Raw genomic sequence first — 17101 nt, forward strand, 5'->3', positions numbered from 1 at the left:
TCAGTCATTTTGGTGAGGAAGATGAAGCACGACCACACAGCTGTATTGCTGTGGTAAGTGCATAATTTTTGGTTAGTTCATTTCATAGAAAGTGGCTATAAACAAAATGTCTTTAAAGGACTCGTGCATACCTTCTAGTAGAATATTTGCCTGTTAAATAAGGCCCATAGGTCTGCCTACAGTTTATATTAATTTAGATTATGAATTCCTGTAATAGTAACTTTTTGTTCAAATACCTGCTGTTTTGGTGAGTGTCCTTGTACTTCTGCATTTATTGCACATTTTTGAGGGGGAGAGCATCTGCCCATGCAGGCTTCAAATACTAACACACACACAGAATATAACACACAACTAGAAGCTATCTGTGGGTCTGCCTCTTTTGAATTAAGTGATTTTATAGGTTCATAGGTATTTACTAGGCTAAAGACCGCGAGGGACTTTTTAAGCCTAGCCATGCATTCCCAAATCTTTGACAAGTTCTGATACCTTTGATAAGTGTAAGCATGGGCCTGGGAGAATAACCATTTACAGGTTACCTGTGTCCATTAGAGACATAGGTGCCAAACCAGGGATGAATTTCCAGTTTCCCATCCAATTGTCCAAGTTACACTTGAATTGGGTTAGGGAGGAACTCTGCTTCACATTGATGGTGAGCCTGTTCCATAGATGGGGTAGTCTCTGGGATACATACCTATCTCTCAAGGGGTCCCTATTAAATTAACAAAGTTATAAATCCCAAATGGTTACATGAGTGAAAATGCCACAGCTCGAAAAGGTTATTGTTGGGGGTTATGCCCCTCACTAAATATATATTCCAACTACGAGATCGCAATACAGTGAATAAAGAGGGTGGCGTAATGGTTAATTTGTGTTTACCTTAGAAGCACAAGGTGCAGGGTTCGATTCCCACAGGGGGTAATTGGCTAGGCTTAAAAGTGGTCCATGAGGACAATTAGCATAGTAATCTATGAATTAATTAATCTATGAATATCCTGAACATCACCGCACTGCGATGAAAAAAAAGCAACTTCGAGTTGTGGCATTTTCGCCCATGTGAGCATTCAGGATTTGTAACTTTTATTAATTTAATAGGGACCCTTTCTCAAGCATGTTCTGTTTGTCACAGGTAAGGTTTAAATCTTTAGAATGGGTAATTCTGCTACTGTTTGTTTTGTGGATAGGCAGGAGGTCCATCAGAGTGGAGTCTGACAATGCTCTGTATGCCAGGCATAGATCTCCCCTCAGAAGCCTGTAGGAGACAGAATACAGGGATAAGGCCGTAGGGTCTTGAGGCAGTCTGCACAGGACATTTTACTTATCCCATATTCTTTGTGAGGAGCTCTGTGGGCATTCCAATTGTTGGATATGCCTGGTTAGGTACATACCAAAGGGGAGGCATTGTACTCAATGATATGTCTGGTGGAACAATGACTTCCTTGGTGTTAGATGCCATACCTTTGTTTATAAGTTGCACAACATAGAATGTTTTCCTCACCACTGTAGACATGTGATGGTCAAAGGCTAGATTACTATCAGGTGTTCATGCCCTCGATATAACCACTCAACTCCTTCATTCCTTTGATAGCCAGTAATGCATCTTACCTTGAAGGGGTTGTCTGTATGCTTCCATTTGCCCCAAAGTCACATACCTAGAAAAAAGTACATAAGCACCTGTGCACATTTTTCAGTTTGAGTATTAGGAAAAAGGGAGAGAAAAATCGGACCCCTTTTCAGCAGCACTCAGTGATACAAATCTTTGAGAGTCCCCTGATATTCTTCTGTACCACTGCACATGCTGGCCATTTCCAGTTTCCACCAGCATTTCCGGAATCCGTCAGTTGCTTGTCTTAGTCTGCAAGACCTTTCTAAGAGGCACCTTTCATATCCGGTCTCTGTTGAGAAAGACTTTTCTGCCATGTGACCTTTTTTCATATTAAAGCAGCTCTCACTCCCTCCTTTCAGGCCAACATGTAGGGGGGAGTTAATATTTCTCCCTGTTAGTCTCGAAGTCCCCGATTACTTGGTTAGCTCTCAATATAATAGTTACTAGGGATGGATGACTTCCCAAAGGACACTATTATGCATTTCTTGGCATTTAATTTTAGTCCATGGCTCTGGCACTAGTTGTCTGTCTGTGTCGGCCCCTCGTGGAGAACATTTGTGTCAGTGTGAGATTCAATGAAAGCTCCTAATTTGCACTCATCTGCAAATTTAGTCAGACAGAGACCACTGACATTGGCCTTGACTTCTTAGAAGTTAATGCCAAAAAGGAGCAGTCCAAGGACAGATCCCTGAGGGACTCCACTTGTGACTGGCCTCTTTGTAGAGGTGGACTCCGCAATTCTAACTTCCTGGGTCCTGTCTGTGAGCCAGTTGGCTGTTCACCGGGTGACATACGGGTTATTACCTAACCTCTTGAGTTTGTCAATAATGCCCGAGTGGGGTATTGTCTCAAATGCCTTGGCCAGGTCAAGGTAGGCAGTAGGAATGATTTTGCCCTCATCCATTGCTTTGGTGACCTCCTCAAAGAAGTCCGCTAGGTTGAGTATGCATGATCTGCCCTTAACAAAACCAAACTGGGTTGGGTCTAGTGTCTGGAAGTTTACTATATCTCTGTTGATCATTCCTGTGATAATTTTTTTCCAGGGCTTTACATATGAGACTGGTGAGACTTATGGGTCTGTAGTTGGCTTACCTTTGTGCAGAGGGGATGACTGTTGCCTTTTCCATTAAAGTTAGTTAAACAGTAATGCCAGAGGCCCTGATCATGTTTAATGTGTTTTAGAAGGCATCTGGTGGTATTGTCTGGGCCCATTGATGCAGTGTTCTTGGTTTTAGAGAGAGCGTTAAGGACCTGTTCCCTAGTGATAGTAGGGGTAGTTATATTTGATATTTTCTGGGGGAAGGTTGAGGGAAGGATGGGGCAAGATTGGAGCTGAATTTATCACACAGGAGGTTTGCTGTATCTTTTGGCTCGGTATAGGTGGCTCCATTTACAATGAGCTGTGCACATAATTGTATATTGCTTTTGAGATTGTGGACATAGCTGAAGAATTTTTTGTGGTTGTCCTTGGCCTGGGAGGCCAAACTTACCTCACATTTGCCTTTGGTAGACTTTTTATTTGTCCTCTGAGTTGTTTTAGTTTGAGAGTGCTTTTATTCTGCTGGTTGCTGCATCTCCTGATTTTTGCTATGATTTTCTTCCTCCTGTTATACAGCCTATTGATGTTCTGATTCCACTAGGATGGCTTGTTTTTTGTTAGTTTTGTACTTCTTTCTGGTGGGTACAGCTGGCCTCTATGCAGCTATTAACATGCTTGTACAGGGTTTCTCTGAACAGTTCTGCATAGGCAGCAGTGTTCTCAGGGTTTATGGGGGCTTGAAATTTTGCCTGTTTTTCACTTCATAGCAGGAGGTTAGCCTTAGAATAGTTCCTGAATATTCCATGTTTAGCTGGGGGTCCAGGTTTTATTTTTACTTCAAAGGAGACCATTTTGTGGTCTGACCTTACTAGGGAAGGTGTTACAGTAGGGGGTGTGCAACAGTTTCTCATATTAGTGAGGGCCAGATCCAGCATGGTTGCACCCCTGGTTGGTGTATTGACTGTAGTTTGTATTTACAAAATCTAGGAATCTCTGTGCATGTACGTTTGGTGCGGTTTACAACTCCCAGTTAACAGTGTGGTAATTAGTCACCAATGAATATGCTATTGGGTTGGATAGTTAGTGTTTCTAATAAGTTTAAATACATGGTATGGGTTTCCTGGGTGATAGAGGGGGACCTATAGCTTGCAAGGAAGTGGTATTGGATTTTGCCTATGGTGATTTGAACATGGAGCAGCTCAAGTGCATTGTCCCATTTGACCAGCCTTGAAGTATATTTATTTTTGATGTAAATAGAGAAAGTTTCACCTTTAGTTTCTGCCTGTAAAATAGCTGGCCTAAATGTGTGGAAAGCATTATAACCTTGCACTCTTGTTGTGCTCTCTGCGGATTTAAACCATGCCTCAGTGACCACACATGACCGCATTCTCAAGGGTAAAGAGAGCTTCAAGGGAGTGGAGTTATTTTGTTTTGACTCCTAGCATTGAGCAGTAATACCTTTAGATTTTCTTTGTTTTGATTTGCTATGTCGGAAGTACTTTCAGTTTGGCATTGCATAAAAAAGGCAATGTGGGGTAAGACAATTTTTTAGCTACCATTTGAAAGCCTAGGGGAGAGAGTTGCAGACCATCCCTGACAAAGCAGTGTGGTCTGTTGACCATCTCCTTCCATGCTGACATATACTGCACCTCCCTAGAATGACACCAGAAACTAAGCCAATTATTAAAGTCAATCATCTTTTGTTCGTATTTTGGCATAATCTTTGGAGAAAGTAAACTGCTGCTCAATGCTAGGCTCATACCAGCCAGAGACACCTATTCAGAGAGCTCCATAATGTGTCTCTTCATATAGTAGGGAGGTACATCTCCGGTCATTTACTCTCACATGGACTCTGACTGAATCATATTGGTAATTGTGGTCCAGTGACCTGAGTGCTTTTGAAAGATCGCGTTTGGGGCTGCTGAGGTTATTTGTTATGTGTACTTTGTCTAGGAGGTCTTTGTGGTGTATAGTAAGGTTCCATTTAATTGCCTCAGCATTTGAAAGTCGATATGTCTGCTTTGAATTGAGTGATGGGTGTGCTACTGAAAACCTTATTGACATTAGGAGTACTTTTTATGTGAGAGCTTTGCCTCCAGTGACATTGTGTAAATATATCTCTCACGTACCATATCAGTTTGTTTGAGAAGTAACTGGTTGCAGTAAACATGAGGCAATTTCTTCATTGCCTCAGGATGCCCATATCCACCAAGCCAGTAACTAAGACAGTAGGAAAGTTCATATCTATGGCAACAGACCCTTTTTTATTGATTAGACAGTTGGAGTGAGAATATCAGTCACTGTCAGGAGTATCTGGTTTGCAACTATGGGGGCAGTGCTTGTCACTGCAAACTAGTTGTCCTGTGTGCAACTAGGTATTGGGAGAAATTTCAGTTGTGCTTTTACAGGAAAAGTGTCACTTAAGGTGTCTGAGTCTGTACAGAACATTGCCAAACACCTGAGGGGAAACTAATATATGTAGACCCTGAAAATTTAAGGTTGAAGTATTTAGGAAGGTATTCTGAAGTTGGAAATGAGTCGAGCAGTACTTAATGAAAACAAAGAATTATCTTGTCAAGAATGATGAAAAGAGGAGTCGCCGCATGAATAGCTACTGCCTGGCTAATACTAGTTCTGGTCTCACCACAGCTTCAGACGTTTGGGCTACAATGCTCCTTTGCTTCTTCACACCAGAAGCAAAATGTTAGCACCAATCCCAAGATGAGAAGCAGGCCACAGCCTGTTTGGTGATCCACAGTCTTGTCCAAGATGCGGCAAGGGTCAGTAGGCTTGTAGCTTTTTCCTGGTGGATGCCTTGAAGAGCACCCAGACCAGTCAGGAACATTAAGCACAGACAGTCGTTCTCCAACCAGACAGTCAAGAATCAGTGCACTCTGCTCCTTCTCTCACCAGGACCAGAATATAAACACACATTCCAAGCTGTCACCTATAAAGCAGTTATTAGGCTTTCTGGTGATCAGCAGTCTTCAGGAAATAATGTCCCTGTACTACTCCTCTCACCAGGAGAAAACTGAAGCACTAATCCCAAGATGACTACTGAGAGGCAGAAAGCAGGCTCTCCAATAACCGGTGGTCTTGCAATAGGTGTTTAAAGGTAAGATGAAAAAGAATGGTTTATCCTAAACACTGCAGTGTGCAGTAAGCAGTTAGATATGAAAGTGGATAACTTAAGTTTTAGGTGTCTTAAGTAGAGAGTTACTATTTTTAAAAGGGCAAGATATATTGAAAGGGGGTGAGCACTTTTGTATTCTGGTACTGTGGAATACAGTGGGGTGGCCAATAAATGTAAATGGCTGAATGAGAATGATTTCACAAAATTATAATCTTGTGCTTACTCACACCAACCAGTGAAAGGAGAGAGGTAAGGAGATATATGGCCAAAGTAACATAAGGGGCAGGCAACTAGAAAGACAGTGATGGTTCAGAACACAACAGTAACAGGAAGGGAGGGTGGGGAAAAAATCTGTCCGACTCAAGCTGTGGTCTCTTTTCAAGTTTTAATATGCAATTAAAAGCAAAATACAAGAAAACACAGTGTAAAGAAAACAATTCATATTATACAAAATAGGAAAAGGCAATAAAGTAATACAAAGTACAAGAAATCAAAACCAAACTTAACATTTCCTCACAGCAAGCTGTGGCAGAGGCTGGGTTGAGCTTTTACTAAGAACTATTGTCAGTGTATGCACGTTTATCATTGTATTGACAAACCAGTAATGCAACTTTAAATGAAACTGTTTAATTCTTCCATGTGTTAATACCTTTTTTTTATTAAATGCAGCCATTCGTAAATATGGAAAGGATTTCCAAGCAGTTGCAGACGTAATAGGAACCAAAACTGCTTCACAAGTGAACTCTTTCTTTGTCAATTATCGTCGTCGCTTCAATCTTGAAGAAGTGTTGCATGAATGGGAAGTGGACCATGATGTAAAAGGGATCTGTGATAACTTGGTGGCAATGGAAGATGGAAAGTGTTCCAGTGCTTTAATGTCTGGCAGTGAAGGAGAAGATGAGGTAAGGTGCACAGCACCATCTGTTTCATTGAGCAGAAAGGAAGGTGGCCCATTAAAGATACTGGACTTCTTTGTGGTGGAAAAGTACATTGTTGTCATAATGGACAAGCTGAAAGGACCTATGTTATGCATTGTGTGTGTATTTTGTTGGTTGGTTGACTGAAGGAGCCCACTCTGCAATTACTGCCGTATACTCATGTACTAGTTTAATTGAGTAGGGTGGGCCAGGATTGTGTTCAAAATAACCAATGTGAGTCTGAAACAAGATTTCTTGAGTTTAGATAGTGTAAAAGTTTTGGTTTTAACTGCAGTTATTGAATTGAAATGGGTATTTACTGTCGTAAGTCAGCTGTATATCCTGTTGACATATTTGTTGGATTTTAGGCTGAAGTACAGAGTTTGTTGGAGAGATGCCTGTGGCAAAATTTGTATAGCCCACTCAAGGAAGACCATCTGAGAGAAGTGGGTTTAGTATGAGTTTCTCTGAAAAAAGGAAGTGGGGGGAGGGTTAAGGCAGTCATTGGATATTGAAAGTAACACAGGTCAACTTGTACACTGGTGCTTGACATAACTGCTTGTCACTCGCTTAAAAGGTAGTGTGTCAAGAAGTAAAATGTCTCAGGACTAACCAGATGTAGGCCAGCTGATTTACTTCAAATGCATTCTTGTGTTTGTGCTCCTCATTCCCATACCCTCATTGGAGTATAATACAAAAAAGAATCCACCTTGTCAAAAGAATGTGTTTTTACAACCAGAAATATTTTGGTGCTTTTTTTTTTTGGTAAATTGGACATTTCAGCGTTCTTAAGTCTTCACACCATTGAGTTGCTGCTTATTTTCATCATAATAATAATTCATAATTGGATCATTAGGTGGGAGGTTGGTACAATGGTTAAGGTGCTTACCTTATAGACACACAAGGTGCAGGGTTTGATTCTTACATGGGGTAATTGGCTAGGCTTAAAATGGTCCATAAGGGCAAATAGCCTAGTACTAATCTATGAACCACTGCAGCAGCCCAAGCTATATGGGGTTATTTACTGCCTAGGATATAACAGCCGGCCAGCTTCCCAAACGCAAGGGCACATTCTCGAACCAAGCGCGGAGAAAACCAGTGGTCTGGGCTCAAAGGCTCTCAGAGCTTTCCTGCCACTGTAGAGTGCTTCTCTTGTGGGGTTTCATGAATTGATCAACTAGTGCATCTCCATAGCTGGGCAGATAAGTTCCCTTTATGGAAAAACTTTCCACATTTATGACAAATGCAGTACTTTGTGAAAGAACTGCTTGATTTTTGGTAGGTACTACTGTTTTTGAGACTGTCATGAGGCATTCTTGTCAGTTGAAGCAGTAAGCAGTGTGTTTTAAATTGCTGTTTTACTGTACATTTCAGATTCATGTCTTAAGGGTTGAGGAAAGTGTGTTTTGTGTATATGACAATGTGTTTGTGTTTCTTTTTTTCTACTTTTCACCAGCTGTTGCTGACATTGCATACTGCATTTCAAGCTTTTCTCAGCTTAACTGGGAACAGCTTACTGGTTTCTCATTTCTTTCTTCCTCCAGACAAAAGAAAATGGTGAGACAGCTTTTGCCACTTTCCCTTTACAAAACACTAAATAAGCAATCTCTGCGAACTTCAGGCAAGCAGACATTATCTAAGCAAGGGTAATGAGGCTCAAAAGGAAAGTTGGAGCCTCCCAGAAACAAGGACAGACCAAGAAGTGGAATGACTGCGTGTAAAAAAAAGTAACCTTGCTCCCTCCCAACCTGCCAATGTTTTAATTCTTCCCCAAAATCAGATTCTCCATTTTTCTGTTTGGCAACAGATAATTTCATCCAAATGGGTTCTGAGATTTATCTAGCAGGGGAATGGATGGCAGTGGGAGTCCCAACATCCTTTTTAGGGGATTCCTCTTCTTCCAACAGATGAAACTTCATTTTCTCCTGTTATTCAGCATCTGCTGGTTCACTCAAGGAGTAGTAGAACTTGACAAGCTTTTTACTCAGGGATGTTTCTGGCATCAAAGAATGGGGATCATTCCTAGATACTTTTTCTCATCCATTTTGAGAAAGTTCCGAAGTTCAGAACGCTGTCCCTTCACAGCTTTCATCCCTTATTCCCACTTTCATTTTCTGATAACTTAAGATATGATGGATATTTCATACATCTGATTTTTTGTGTCTGGGTTACACTTTCAGTTCTCTGCATTTACCCTTTGGGTTATCTGCTTCTCCAAGAGTGTTCACAAAGTGTTCAACTCCAGTGATAACCTATTGCAGACTACAAGGTATTCACATTTTTCCTTATTTAGATGACATACTTTATCCTTTTTCAAAGTGTCAGGAATCTCTCACCTGTGTAAGAGATCTCCTTAACAAGCTGGGTTTTCAGTAGGGCATTCAAAAGTAGTGTCTAATTCCATTTCAGAGTAGTATTCTTGGGGTGCCTAATTGATATATCTGCTGATAGAACCCGTTTCTCCTCAGGGAAAAGTAGATGTGTAATTTAGATCTAATCATGAGTTTTTCCACTGAGTCAAGAACTTCAGCAAACACATTTCTGGGAATTGTAGGATCCGTGGCTTCTGTGAATACTGGTGACTTCTCGTCAGACTACACATGAGAAAGACTCAGTGGTAAAGAAAATCTGTATGGTCCCAACATCAGCAACCCCTGACATTTAAATTTCCAGTTTTGGGATTTGCAAAAAAGGAACTGCTGTAGTGAAGAGGTAGTTCTGTCTGAATCTGGGTCTCTCATTCTCCCTTCAGCTTTACCCCATAGTCTGTAATAACAGATGCCTCAGACTTTGCTTGGGGACAGTGTCTTTGTTAGTAAAAGTGTAGGATCTTTAGAACAAAAGACAGATCAAAACAAATCAAGGAGATGTTGGCAGTAAGTAATAAATGCAGTCAGTTCTCTGTCAGTGGTTCCCTAAGACCCTCCAGTGTGGTGATTGTGATCACTTGTAATATGATACATAAACAGGAGGAGCTCCAGATTGTACCCTGTGTGCCTATTAACCATAAGTAGCTTTGGATATGGCAATTCAGCACAATCTGTCTGTACAGGCTTCTGTCAGTTCAAAACTTTGTGGCAGACAAAGCTGAGCAGGACCAGGGTGTAAACCCTCATGAATGGAAATTGAATCCTGGATCTTCTAGGATTTGATCTAGCTGTGTGGGACACCACAGATCTGTTCGCCTCTATTCACAACAGACTGGTATAATTCTGCTGCAGGACTCCTTGCAAGATGGCCTGGAAAACTGATGCATTCTCATTTCCTTGAGCAGGAATTTTCATGTACTCTTTTTCCACAATTTCCACTGATATTCAGGATCGTCAATGCCATTAACTCCCAAAATAGGTAATGGGAATCTTTTCATTTGGTTTGGTAAACATATCAGACTGTGGCCATACTCCCAGTAAAACGTCTGTCCTGTCTGTGTTGAACTCTGCCACCTATGTAGCCAGACATTCCATTAAATGCAGTTATGATGCGTCTGATGCATCTTTCAGGTCTGTGGCTGCTGATTCTGTGCTAATGAGGTATTGTTGATTGAGATGGCATCCTCTTCCAGAGGACATTAAGCATTAGTGATTGGATTATCTTCTGATTGAGGAGTATCTTTCTGGTCCTGCAGCAACTGGAATTTTCAGAAACTTTCAAGAGAGTTGTAAGATGATACAAGATTTTAAACTTTTTTCTTTTTTTAATATTGTTGTGACTTTCTTTGTCAAAGAAGCTTTCCCTTTCTACTTGGAAACTGAGAACTTCAGAAAATTGGGCCTTCAACATCATAGAAAAGGTTGCATGCTTTCCTGGCTGCTGCTTTTATCCAGTTCTTCCCCAAGTATCCCCAACCCCAGAATTACCTAGTCATTCCCATTCTAAAATAATTGTCCCATCAGGGAACTATAGGATTATGTTCCCTTCCACCAAAAAAAGGACACTTGGTTCCCAGGAAAAAGAGCAACTGAAGACCCATTCTGGATTTCTTAGCCCTCAACCCCTTTTTAATAGTCCCAAAATTCAGAATGCTGTTTTTACAAACACTTCTTCCAGTGATCCTTCTTCATGCCCTCTTGGTTACCCTGGGCATAAACGGCACATAGCTGCATATTCCTTTTCACCCAGTCCACAGAAAATTGAGATTCTGTGCCATACAGGGTATATTTTAGTTTTTTTCTTTTTTTTTTTGTGCTTTGCTCTATGGTCTTTTAACTGTCCCAGGGGTATTCACCAAATGCCTACCACCCATTATTACTTTTACAGCCTTCTGGGGAAATGTATATACTTTTCTCTATATGACCTGCTTCTCCAAGCGTCTTCAAGAGAAACTTCTTTCAGACTTCATCTTTGCCATAAATCTTTTTCTATGCCTGGATTTCAGAATAAACTTGAAAAAGGCGGCTCTTCCAACTCAGGGTCTCGTGCTTCTAGGCTGCCATATCAGTACTGTTTCCATGACTGCATTCCTTCTTCAAGGCAAAATGCTTTTCCTTCTCATGTATTTCCAATCACTTGATTTGACCTCAGCAAGAGATTTTCAGAGCCCAGGATATGTGACTTCAATTATACAAGCCATACCTTAAACTACACTCCACATAAGGAAAGGTCACTGGTACCCAAAGTCCATTTGGGCACAACAGTGTCATCCCTTGACCTTCCTAGTCCCTTGCTTGTCTTCATCAAAAAGGAATTTATTTTGTGAATCAGTCAGATATCCCTCAATCCAGGAATACCCTTTCTGGTTCCCACTCCTTGCTATAAACTCTTCACAGATGCTTTAGACGTGGCATGTACTGTGAATACAAGTCCATGATATTTTCTCAAAATAGGAAAGATGAAATCACATAAATGTCAAAAAAATGAAAGCCCTGATCCCTTGCTCATCACCATTTGGACTCTAGAACCTCTAAGTCATAACAAACAGCACCACTGTTATGTGCTACATCAACTTGTAGGAACACAACCCTGTCTCTGGAGGCTTGCAATGTCTGCCTTGGGACATGGCTATTCAGCGCACCCACCCCCTTCAAGTAGAGTACTTTCCTTCGAGAGGAACACTGTGGCATATCCAGGAACAGACCCCTCTTAAATGCATGCTGAACAGAGACATCCTCCTGCAGATTGCATTGTCAGTGGGATATTCACTAAGACAATCTCTTTGCCTCCACTCTAAACAGGGTGCTTACTGTTTTTTTCCAGGGTACCATACCCACAGGTATGAAAGACAGATGACACCATGCCTTTCTTTTGGAAGGGAAGATTCCTGTATGCCTGTTGTCCCCTTCTGCTGTTCCTAAAAGTACTGCTCAAAATCAAAAAGGACATCCCAAAAATATTTGTAAACCACGTTTGGCTGAGACAGCACTGGATCTCCTTTCTTTTCCATCTGGCCAAGGGCAGTGATCAAAAGCTACCTCACAGGATGAACCTGCTTAAACATCCCAAAAGCACTCTCATCTATCCTACAAGTTCTGAACCTGACGTTTTGGATGATCAGAGAAAACATGTAACAAAAGAGTATTGTTTCCAAATTGAAAAATATTTGGTGCCAGAAGAAAAACAGGACCTTTATTAAGTTTGTATTCATTTTGAGCAGCTCAACTCAGGCTGGGATATCCCCCCATTAAGGCATATTTGTCAACAATTCCCACCTGTGTGCTTTTAGATTCACCTGTTCACGCACATTTTGGGTCAAACAGTTCTTAAAAGGTAAGTGTCCTTCACATCAGACTACAAAGAAGGCCTGTTTCTTCTACTTGGGACCTGAATTCTGCACTAGACAAGCTAAGACTCCCTCTTTTTCAGCCTTTACCTTCATCCTGTTTTAAATTGTGCATCTTGTAAGACAGTCTCATTAGCAACTAGTACCATGGCTAAGAGAGTTTCATAACTGCAACCCCTTAACGTCTTGTGTTCTTTTTGTCATCTTTCACAAAGACTAGTATCCCTCAGAACAAACCATTTTTTCATGCCTAAAGTGGTAAATGAACTATCTTTAAATCAGTCTCATCAGTCTACCTACCATTTTTCCTCCCTCAAAATGAGGGAGGAGTGACCTTGCATTCTTCAGATGTTCATAGGCAGCTCAGATTGTATTTAGACAAGACCAAACTTGTTAGAAAATCTGATCAGCTTTTTGTTTCATTTCAGGACATAAAACTGTCTGTCTCTAAAACTGTATATAGATAGATCTCCTTGGCTATTTATTTTTGTTATGCTTTCCATGGGAAGGACATTCTAGCAGAGTTGTTGCTGCTTAATTATTTTTTTCAAAGATTTAGAGACAAAATGCTTTTCAGAGGCAGGCAATTGGACTTCTGTTTACACATTTGCAAAACATTGTAAAACTGATGCCTCTCCATATCAAGAGCTGGCTTTGCTAGGTCTTTCTTCTTCCAGGGCATTCTGGATTCCAGCTCAACTCCTCTGTCTTCCTCCCAATATTTCCAGAAAGCTTTGCGAATCTTCCTATATGTTAACATTGCAGCAGTGATCAAGGAAGGATATAGTACAGTTGTGAGAACATAACCATAACAGTAGATGTCTAACTGGATCACTGTTGCGGTATTAACATCTACTGTCTTTTTCACCTTTTTTGGCCAAGGTGATATTCCAGTTCTGCTGTTGTCTGCCCTTAAAAGAACAGTTCACACAGTTTCATGCATACTTGCCCTACCCATTTCGCTGTGTATGCCCTGTTTGTTCACCAGTATTGACAACCATCTGCCCAGACCACACACCTTTTCATTCTTCAGGAACCAACAGTTAACCAAGATGACTGCATAATACTTCTACATATGTTTCCCATTTAATGTTTCTGTGAAACTTTAACCTCTGTTATGTATTGGAAATCCCTTCACATTTTGACTCCAAATATCCAGTGTTCTGTTGTAGGGAGATAAAGCCCTGCGTACAATGCGGGCAGCCCAAGTTTGATTAGTGGCTTATGCGTCTGAGGTGCTTTCAAGGGGGAGTATGCGTGTGCCCCTCATAGGAGGGAAGGAGCCATGCGCATGGGTCTCACTAAACAAGTTTCTGTGGTGGAGGCTGGGGGTGAACAACTGTGAAGTGCTTCCTGGGGTGGGCAGGAAGGACTGCCAACATTGGTCCTTTGCAGAAGTGAGGGGTGGTTTTGTGTAGTCTCTCTATTCATGCCCCATCTATCGAGTGTTACCAGAGCTCACACAAGGGCAGGTAGAAAAGTAGGTAAAAATGAATTCCAGCAAGAGTATGACATGACTCTGGAATGCGTCTCTTCATTGGCCCCAAATCTTATCAGAACATGTCAAGGGAGGCGAGGAAGAGTTGGCAGACCCGGTGAATGAGAAGCACCATGGCCATTAATGTTCAGCTTGGGAGGAAAAATGTGCAAAAGAAAATTTTGAGTACAGATACTAAGAAATGTTTCTTTGAGACACCATATTGCAAAGTATGACACCATCAGTGTGTAGATAACGTTTTCTTGTTTACTGTCTATTTAGAAGTTGGTTAAACTAATGTTCTGATATTTCCTTTGTTACTGTGCATTAACTGGCTTTGATGTGCGGTGGAGTAAACCCTGATTGACTAAAGGGACCTAAGTTTGGTTAATCGCTTGGGCACTTATTTGCACTGGTAGAAGAGTGGTATTGATTATCTGGCTGCAGAAGAGTGGTATTGATTATCTGGCTGCACCTTTCGGGGGGTTATGCGTCAGTAGTGCAAGGTCTCGCATTAAAAGTCTATGCAAAGACTGGAGAACACACTGGATTGGTGGCTTCAGCATGAGTTAAGATGATCTTGAGGACTTGCATCATTTGTGTAGGTGCCCTCACTGTTGCTCTTTGCACCCCAACCCAGGGCAGGTTGATGGGCATGTGCATTGATGTTAAGGCTTGAAAAATAAGCCCCCCTGCCTTCTGCATAGATAACGGCCTCACTACTGTCATTGAGCTGTAAGTCTGTTGCCCTGGGGGAGTGGATGGGTCCATATGGTTAGTGGTAGTAAAAGCTAGATGGTCAGTGGAGAAGCAGTGCTAATCATAGAGCAAAAAAAAAAGTTTGTGGTTATGCACTTAATAACCATCAGGTACAAGTCTTGGCAAAGGCTGCTTCTGACTTGTAAAAGCAGTGGATTCACCCCAACCTCTATGCAAGCCTCTAGAAGGCTGCTTGAACTGCCACTCATTGGGTGCAGTAGGCTCTGACTGTCTATCAGGCTGTATAGAAGCATATCTTGTTAGTTTTCTAAACCAAAATGTAAGGTGAATATGTCCAGCTGGCTTCTGTGTCTTTTGAAGGAAGCCTGCATTTGAAGCCTAACAATGAATTTCCCTCCAGTGGATAAGCAGCAATTTTGTTGTTCCTCAGGTGGTGGTTTATTTTATGTTTTAATTAGTTGGGCATGGGAGTATCATAGTGCAGCACTGTGTGTGTGGGTTGGGGGGGTGTATGTATGGTGGCAAGGTAACTGGTCCTTAAGATCTCTACCTCACAACTCTGAGTTCAGTCCTGACTAGCTTTATCTAATCCACTGCCTTCTTTGCATTCATCCCCGAGTGTGCTCTCCACTTGATATCACGTCTGCTACAACCCTTGAGTGGGCCACCCTACTACTTCAGACCTGGACCATGTTCTTGAAAAGGGAAGCAGCTTTATACTGAAATTAATTTTTACATCACCCTTGCTACAGCCCTCTAGTGCACCACCCTACTTCAGACCCGGTGTGTGCTGTCAAAACAGGAAGCAGCTTTATACTGAAATTAATTTATGTTCTCCTTACTGCTACAATTACTCTAATTCTGAAAATTGAGTCTTAATAGAACAGTGATGTGCACACTAGCTCTGGATAACTCTAACTCCCCCCTTGTATAGCTCTATAGTGGTCTGTAGTCCCTGGTCTTCTGTTAGCAGTAGCCTCACCCCCTTCTCTGTACACATCTCAGTATAGTTGTGGAACCTTTCTCTGAATTTAGTTGCAGTATATTACCTTATAAGTTGCAAAATGGCTTTCTAGCTTAAGCAGTCTATGAATGGAAGAACCTCCAGTAAAGCAGTGATCTTCCCCAGTCAAAAGTAGCTGAAACTTAATATCTTTTTGAAATTAAGCTAAAGTAATTCTGACCTGTGTCGTTTGTTATCCACCAATTGGTTTTGCTAGTTGAAGGTCCGTTGGTCTGGCTCTACCCACTCTGTTTGCCCTCTCTACGCTAGGGCTCACTCCACTCCCCCACCTTACCACCAAATCCTACCCTCCTCCACTATCCGTACACTTATACTCCAATAACTCCTCCCCTCATTTACTCAAACCTGTCACAGTCCCACCTTCGTCCTCCCTTCTGTTTAGCACCCTAACCACGTCCTTTCTTGACATACTTCCATCCTCCACTCTACCTGCCTCACTTGTCTTTCTGTTCCATTCCAAGTTAACGTACATCTCACTCACTACATAATACTCATATTCTCTCCCCATCTGTACCTTCTCCTTTCCACCTTACCCTTCCTAGCTATCCACTTTAATCTCTCTTCTACATAACTTCTCCACATTATTACAACTGTTTTTCTCTACTGATATTAAACTGTGAACCCCATACCCTTGCAGTTCTTCTAACCATGCTTTCATCTAGCACACTCATACTCTGTCTCACTTCTTACCACACTTCTGTCTCTACTGTACCTCACTACTCTAAACCGTAGCTTATTGTCCCCCAATTTTTCAGCTTCCTTACGTATTCAGTCTAATGGCTATACAGACATCTCTCCTAGCCTCTATCAATTAAACCTCTCTACCAATACAAAGTGAAAACTCTCCATTTAAATTATAAAAAAACAGTTTAATCTACTAAGTATTACTCCTACATATTTTCAAACAAATCCCACCAAACCTATCACTAACCAAAAGCTATTATTTTACTTATTTGTTTTCTGCTGCACCGTTATGTATAGATATACACCCCAATCCAGGTCCCACTGCAGCCAGTCCTCCCACACCACCAATCAGCAACAGGTCGCACAAGCAAGGGAGCCCGCAGGATTTTTTGCAGGGGGGTGCAAACCCAGAGCCCCACCCACATAGCTCACCCCGCCCCCTGCCAACACAGCCCCGCCCAAGTCCACCCACCCAAGCCCCGCCCACACAGCCATTCCAGTGTCCCATTACTTGGCTATTTCTCCCCATTTACTGTAGACACTGTTCAAATCTGTGTGCATACTGTTTTATGCTTTAGTTCTACAATGATTACAGGCAGTTGGATTTAATTTACAACTTTTATTTCAAACATTATAGCCCAAACACTGAGACATTTACTAAACCTAAACAAAGCAATAGTCTTACAATGAAAACAGACTTGGCATTAAAGCTTCTCTACTTTTGAAACTCACATTCAATGAAACAGCATTGAAACCCACATTCAAAGAAAATGCATCTGGCCAGTGGC

The 17101-nt window shown here is 41.5% G+C and overlaps 1 protein-coding gene across 1 annotated transcript in view; it reads left to right on the top strand.

The window, feature by feature from the left end:
* Nucleotides 1-17101, top strand: part of LOC122805455 (REST corepressor 2-like) — an 858342-nt gene that overhangs the window by 439606 nt on the left and 401635 nt on the right. The window contains exon 7 of the mRNA XM_044075623.1: nt 6445-6677. Coding sequence (XP_043931558.1) covers nt 6445-6677 — 233 coding nt within the window. The remainder of the gene's footprint in view (nt 1-6444; nt 6678-17101) is intronic.

This window comes from Protopterus annectens, chromosome 6.part1 (genome assembly GCF_019279795.1).
Source record: "Protopterus annectens isolate FY-2018-M chromosome 6.part1, PAN1.0, whole genome shotgun sequence".
Lineage (NCBI taxonomy): Eukaryota > Metazoa > Chordata > Ceratodontiformes > Protopteridae > Protopterus > Protopterus annectens.